We start from the raw sequence: 6,771 nt of genomic DNA, 5'->3' as shown, positions 1-6,771 counted from the left end.
AGCCACCAACCGTAACAAAAGCAGTTCAATGATATGATTAGAGCTGAATTTTTTTTTTTTTTCATTCTTTAATGGCAACGCTCTCTGCACTCCTACCCACTGTGATGAAATGAAAAAGGAAGGAATCGCGGAGGAAATAAGGAGAAGAGACAGAGAGTGAAACCAGGTGAGTTACGATTCAACTCCAAAACTTAAATGCCTCTTTGTCACCTACATCAAATGCTCCAAAAGCATGCATCGTTTCAGAGCTTGAACGGCCACATGGAAGATTGACTGCAAACACTCGTCGTTTCCTTTGTACCTGCTTACAACCTACCCAGGTCAAGAAAATTCAGACGTGTACCACAAAAACTAAATTCGGATCATGCCTTTTCTTCTGCTTCTGCTTCTTCTTGTTCTTGTTCTTCTTGTTCTTTTTGTTGTTGTTCTTCTTCTACTTCCGGTCGGGGGCGTAGTTAGTGGAGGATTTCTAGAAATCAATACGGTGGAACATCTAATCAAGGAAGAGAAGAAAGAGATAAATGTATCTATCTGCCTATACATGGCTCATCGGGAGACCTTTTGATATACTGTGGAAATAAAATGAAGAATCGTTCAATCGTTTTCCTTCTCTTCTTCTCTCTGAAAACCCTTTTTTGTTTCTCTGTTTTTTATCTGGGTTTTAGATGTATTACTCCTGCCTCGGGCGGGCGAGCCAAAGGGAGCTGAGAGCTCGGAGTCTGTGGAAGTATTCAGCGATGGCCAAATAGCATCTCGCGGCCTGGCGGGTGGTCAGAATCTGGTGAAGCCGGTGGAGGGTCTGATGCCTCAAATTATCTGCCTGTAAGACAACTACTACTCAGCGTCACAAATAAACTCCACATATATTATACTTCCAGGTAAACACGTTGTCCACCCTAGAATGTCACAAAACGAGGCTTATTTACTAGCTCCGCTGACTTCCATAGCAGAGAACAGAAACTACAGCAGCGAAAACCCAAATGGGTTTTAGCTGTCTTCTTTCTCAGATGTAAATTTTCTATTTTTTTTTTTTAAAGCTACTGAACTGCTGCTTCCTGCATTCTTAAGCAAAGAAAGACTAAAGCAATCTTGATGCTTCTGCCTAGTTCAGCCTTTCATATTTTTGGTGGCCAGTCAAGCTCATTCGTCCCCTCAAGATGGAAAACTAAGTGAAACCACAAAATCAAAAAAAAAAAAAAAAAAAAAAAAAAAAAAAAGAGAGGGGGGATAAGTCGTGTACTAGGTCCATTTGGTTGAAATCATTTACATTCCAAGACTTATCATTCCGACGTCTGAAATCGTATGCACAAATGTGAACTCCTCCATAGAGTGTTGGAACAGTGACTCGTGAAAATCAGAAATTTGACTTTGATCCATCACGAGTATAGAAGACCTTACCTAACAGTTTAATCTTAGACTGGTCTTCGTCTTCTTACCGACCGATCTCTACACTTGGCTCAACCTCATAGACAGTAACGACGATGAGTCATATATGGAACCCTGATTCTACTGCACCCATCACCCAAGATTATTTTCTGAGCCGTGTTTCAGTAGAAGACAGAATTAAGGTCGTTAATTCATACAAGACTCAACTGATGAATGGACAACCTTGATTATGTCTTGCTTTCATTGTAGAAACACCAGTATAAAGTAACGATGACAGCCCCTGCTATACCTAAGCTATTTTCTTGAGCTGCTCTTTTTATTTTTGAAATATTGTTGTGTTTAAGTAGAGAGCTTGGTAGTTGTTCAGTTTACAGTTGAAACATCAATAGCCTATCCCTAAAAAGAATCTTTTAAACAGTGTAGTAGGTTATGACATTATGTTCCATATTATCTTCTTCCTCAAGTGTGGATTGGTAGCCATTCTTAAAAGTAATGTTGATATTGATTCTGTTGAAAGTCTTGAAGAGAACGAAAGAAAGTGCGAAGAGAAGTTTTTTGTTACCTGACGAACGAATCCTTCGAGGGTGGAGAGCTTGTTCATGGCGATGGCCATCTGACCCATGTAGTTGGCCATGTTGGAAGGGCAGCTCAGAGCGTCGGAGGACACGGTGTCGGAGAGAGACTGGAAGAGAGCATCGAGGCCTTGACTGAGAGCCTCCTCCGCCTCTTGCGTCGACTGCTGGAGGCCGCATATACCCAAGATCTGCTGCTCTGTCAATGGCTCTATGTGGTTCAGAAGAATCTGCATTTGCTCCAACCACAGAACTGACTTCCGTAAGAAAGTTTTCCAGTCCCATCCTTTTCATTTTATATTGTGAATTTAAGCAGTGAGAAGCACCCAGAAATTGAAAAAACCATAAAAGAATGACGAAAAGAAAAAAAGTACAAGTAGAACAGATAGGAAATGAGATTGATAATCTAAATAATGTGTATTATTTTCAGTTTTTATTTTTATTTCGTTTGGCTTGCAATATGAGCTAGGTTAATATGAAACTAAAGAAAAAGAAAAATGTCAGGTTTGGTCAGACACTAAAACTAGAAGCATCTTTTTGTCTGAAAAGAAGTGGCAAATCTGGCGGGAAGGGGAAAAATGGAAAGAAAGATGAAGTAATGAAAGCCCAATTCTTAGGCATTTTAAGGTTTGATAGTGTGGAAGGAAGTCAAGGAACAGGGTTTTCTCTGTCTACACGGAATGGGTCATGGCAGGTGATCCACAGAGCCGACGGTCCTCATCACCACCGAGATTGCTTCTGAACAGAAACAACAGAAGTGAAAATCCTTGTACCTCGCCGTGTTTCTCTAACGTTTTGGTCACACGGAGCCTGCAAAATGTGGAGACACTCATTTCTTCGCAAATGAACAACTTGTCTTCGACAAACAATGAATCAACCTTCATCGTAAAGGTTGCATGATTATTCTGGGTAGGACTGTATCTGTTTTCCTTTCCCCTTGTTTGTTTTTGTATGACGATTTAACACATGCCTGCATCGCACCGTTTTCTCCATAGGAAACCTTCTCAACCATCTTTCTCAGATCAGACCCCCCATATTTTCCGAATCGTCCCGCAGAGGTCCGCCATTGGCTAAACCTCACTGCTGCAGCTGCTGTATCTGTAAAAGAAGGTTCCCTACTACAACCAAGCCTCCGTGGAAATGAAGATTTAATGGCTTTTTTATGCCATTCATTCTTAAGTTCATCTTTGAACTTCTTGGGTAAGTCAAGTAGAAGCAGTTGGAGGTGAAGGTGGTAAAAATGAAGAGGGGTCATCTCCATTATTTTGTTAATAACAGCAAACTTTGGGCTTATAAAACCGTATTCTTGGCAGATTCGCTGACAGTGAAGACAACTTGAAAGAGATGATCTTACGACATCAAACTGCCTGAAGTTTTGTAATGGAGCTCAATAGTGGTAACAGTACTGCTGACAAAACTAACACGCTCCAAAGACAAGGTGGCAAGTGAACCGGCGGGGAACAGAAAAAGAACAAGAGAGTAGGAAAGGACGATGAAATAAAGGCTGAACATTAAATTATGAGAACATAACCTAGATTGATGCAGAAGGGAGCTAGCGAGAGAAGTTGAAAAAAAAGACGATTACATACTAGAGATACATCGAAGAATGAAATGATTTCTCGTACCTTGATTAATTCAGACGGCCGGAAGCCTCCCATCCACATGAAGCATCTCTCGGCCGGAGTTTTCCACATGCCGGAGACTATGTGAAACACATCGGACTTCAAGACTGCACTCTTCAGATTCATCAACTCGTCATAGTGCGCCAAGGAGTTGTCCACAAACAGCCGTAGCTCGTTCTCTGGTATGTGTTCTTGTACTGCCGCTCGAAGCTCGCACATGAGCCGGTGGTGCTCCTCCAGCCACCTTGCGTACTCCATATCGAACACAGCTGCATCTAAATCGGAAGCGGATAACGAGCCAAAAGCTAATTATCATACCGAAGTTGCATAACAAGTAAGGTCTATCAATTTGAACTGGTTAAGTACCTGAACTGAGGCCATTGATGCCCGGGGCAAGACCTTGTTCCCCAAGAAGCGCTCCGCCTCCAAAGAAGATTCCCTGCGATTAACATAGAAAAAGCCTACTGAATTCCAATATCTACAGAAATAGACGTTTAATTTTCATATCTTGTGCATAAATTGTACTTAATTTTTCATATTAACTGGCTAATATTTCGCCCTGGTTGGTTCGTTGTGTAAAGGGAGTTAACAGAAGGATATATATATAGCCTCTCACTTGAGATCTAGCTCTCTGAAGCTCTTGTTCAAGCTGAGTTAGCTTAATCCTGCTCGACTCCAGCTGCTGCACATAAGCCTGCAACAACTCGGTAGATAATAAGAAGAATTTCTCATCAGTATACGTCTGAATAATGACAAAAATTCGTGTTTAGTTTTTCTTTTTCTTTGACTGACCTTTTTCCTGAGCCTGCTTTTTCTGGCTGCTTCTCTGTTCTGTGCGAGCCTTCTCAATGTCTGCTAAAAAAATGAGTGAAAAAAACTCAATGGACGATCCTTGCGAAGAAAGGAAAGAAGCACAGATGAGTCCTTCATGATTCATGAATTCAACTTTCTTCGTCACCTTCGGGTCCGGTGTTTTCGGCCCTTCGTGCTCCGAACTAGATGTTGCGCCCTTGCGATTCCCTTCTCGCTGACAAAGATTGAACGGACAACAATAAATCAAAATTCGAGTAAACAAAATCAAAACTCGTTTATCCGAAAAGGAGCCGAAAGAGAAAAGAAATAAGAGGAAAATATCCCAGGGCAATATTGTGGTACAGATGAAAAGCGTTAATTTCCTTCGAGAAAGAAAAAAAATTCAGTTTTGTTTTTTGTTCTTGTAACCTTTGCTCCAAGTTTGACATCTTTGGCTGGTTCAGGCGCAGATGCAGATTCGTTTCTTCGGTTGCCCAAGTCCATGGCAACTTCCGATGGCTTCTTAGAAGCGCTGCTTGTTGGAGAGACTATACTAAGGTTTCCCTGCAAGATAGAAAGACCCATCTTTCAAAGCATTAAAAGGTGAAAGGACTTAACATGGAAAAGGAAAACACAGGAAAGAAAGTTCTTCTTTCTTCGATTCTTTCTTCGATTCCATACCCTTGCAGACGGCTCTACATGCATGGGCTGAGAAGGGAAAATGTTCAGAGTCGGAGGTCTGATTCCGGAGCCATCTGCATACATCAAATCCTGCATGCATTAACTCTCCCCTAATGGTGAAACGCAACCGAGACAAACTATGAATAAAACAGAACCAGGTAGAGATAAAAGCATCGTTTTTTTCCCCCGGGGACATAATCATGACACAGGGACTGGAGACCGTAAGAGAGGCAGAGGCGAGGACGTATGAGCTATCGAGAGTATCAGGAGCAGACACGGACCTCGAATCCTCAATCGTCATGCATTCGCAGCCCTTTTGCAATTGCGGACAGTGAAGAGAGAGAGAGAGAAGAAGAAAAATAATGAATTGCAAACCACCGTACCCTAAGTTCAGTACAGCGATTTGCAGGATATTGATGAAGAGTTTGTTACAAGTCACGGACTACGAAGATCACTCCAAATACTCGGTTTCTTGAAGTTCAAATATCTGGCAAGAATCTGGTCAAATAGGGTACTGCAGGATCATTTCAGCACGCCGCGCTGATGAACCGGGAAGCCCTTGCGAATGAATCTCAACAGTCTCGTCCCTTTCTCTTCCTCCCCACAAGTACAAAACTCTTAAAGGCTGCAAAAGAAAGAAGATGGCACTTACGTCTTTGTTCTTGGGCAGACGAGTGATCTTGTCCTTCCAGATACAAGAATAGAGCTTGATCTAATTCTCCCAAATCATAAGCGCCCGTCTCCTTACTTCTGCCAACACAAAAACAAAACAAGAAAAGGGAAAAAAGTTGGGATGAAAAGAAATGAGGGTCTTTGGTTTTCAGCCAAATTCTACACCGCAAGCTATTATCTTTTTTTCTTTCATTAGGACAAGAGAGATTAAAATTCTGGAACATGATCGGTTTCCATTACATGAAATTCCCCGGAACCGAAGATGACGACTGCATCGTCCCGTAAGTAATCTGGTGGTGGTGCTGCGCTCCCTGACCTTGATTGCGGGTTTCCTTATTATCCATGACAGCAATCCAAATAGCTTCCTTTCTCTTTCTGTTTCCCAAAAAGCAGCTCCATTAATGGCGAAACCGACTTCTGTTTTCTTCTATCTGGGTCAGTAAGAGAAATAAGGAGATTCCCATGGCCGGTCTCTGCCAAAGAGAGTCGGTTTTGATCAGAGCAAGTTCGAGACGGAAAACGAATTAGATACAAAGTAAAAGCAAAGAAATGAAATTAGAATTCAATGCTACTAAACAAAAGACAAGCTTCTTTTGCCTGCTGATAGTCTCCTTCCTCCTCCTCCCCCTCTCTCTCTCTCTACAAAATCACGGTGACTTTGATAAACCAAACAAAAATTTTAGATAATAGATAAAAGGAGGTGTCGGAGCTGGTAAATCTTCAACCGATCCACACGGACAAAACCGCCGTAGACAACAGAAAGTGTTTTTGGAGGGGCAGAAAACCGCTTCTGGGAGTAGTCGGAAACCGGGAAAGAATTGTCGTGTCAAGGTTTCTTTCCACACCTGATTTTACCAGAATACCCTACTAATTATAATTTTACCTTACTTAATAGTAAGGTGATTAAATCAAATATTTAAACCATGGGATGGCGTGTTCGTAATTTCATTTAAGAAGTCGGACTAGTATCGTCTTTGAATCATCCGCCGAGCATCGGCCGCGACGAATGGCGTAGGCATTACGTAAGAATGACCGGCGGCGGGTGG

General features: G+C 41.9%; 1 protein-coding gene across 2 annotated transcripts; it reads right to left on the bottom strand.

Annotated features, from left to right (window-relative positions):
• Positions 1-204: 204 nt before the first annotated feature.
• Positions 205-6,181, bottom strand: LOC137940259 (bZIP transcription factor TGA10-like). 2 transcript variants are annotated; one of them, XM_068785209.1, is made up of 11 exons: positions 5,966-6,181; positions 5,706-5,803; positions 5,054-5,127; positions 4,802-4,936; positions 4,539-4,607; positions 4,373-4,432; positions 4,197-4,274; positions 3,947-4,019; positions 3,584-3,855; positions 1,949-2,188; positions 205-820 (listed from the first exon to the last, which is right to left on the bottom strand). In XM_068785209.1, the coding sequence occupies exons 1-11, from the start codon at positions 6,067-6,069 to the stop codon at positions 671-673; spliced, it is 1,353 nt and encodes a 450-aa protein (XP_068641310.1). In that variant the 5' UTR covers positions 6,070-6,181; the 3' UTR covers positions 205-670. The 2 variants fall into 2 exon arrangements, with proteins under 2 accessions (XP_068641310.1, XP_068641311.1); XM_068785210.1 differs by having other exon boundaries at positions 5,706-5,800.
• Positions 6,182-6,771: the final 590 nt, after the last annotated feature.

Source organism: Aristolochia californica, unplaced genomic scaffold (genome assembly GCF_029961685.1).
Source record: "Aristolochia californica isolate CCGP_79_NKW_82.1479 unplaced genomic scaffold, dmAriCali1.0.hap1 SCAF_9, whole genome shotgun sequence".
NCBI classification, from domain to species: domain Eukaryota; kingdom Viridiplantae; phylum Streptophyta; class Magnoliopsida; order Piperales; family Aristolochiaceae; genus Aristolochia; species Aristolochia californica.
The sequence above is the reverse complement of the archived record's forward strand: the minus strand, read 5'-3'. Positions and strand labels throughout refer to the sequence as shown.

Excerpts from the sequence above, each read along its gene's own strand:
- LOC137940259 (XM_068785209.1), bottom strand. The coding sequence starts at position 6,069 with ATGGATAATAAGGAAACCCGCAATCAAGGTCAGGGAGCGCAGCACCAC. Across the intron at positions 4,433-4,538 it reads CGAAAACACCGGACCCGAAG|ACATTGAGAAGGCTCGCACA; the intron begins GTGACGAAGAAA and ends TTTTTTTAGCAG. Across the intron at positions 2,189-3,583 it reads GGCCGTCTGAATTAATCAAG|ATTCTTCTGAACCACATAGA; the intron begins GTACGAGAAATC and ends GAGCAAATGCAG.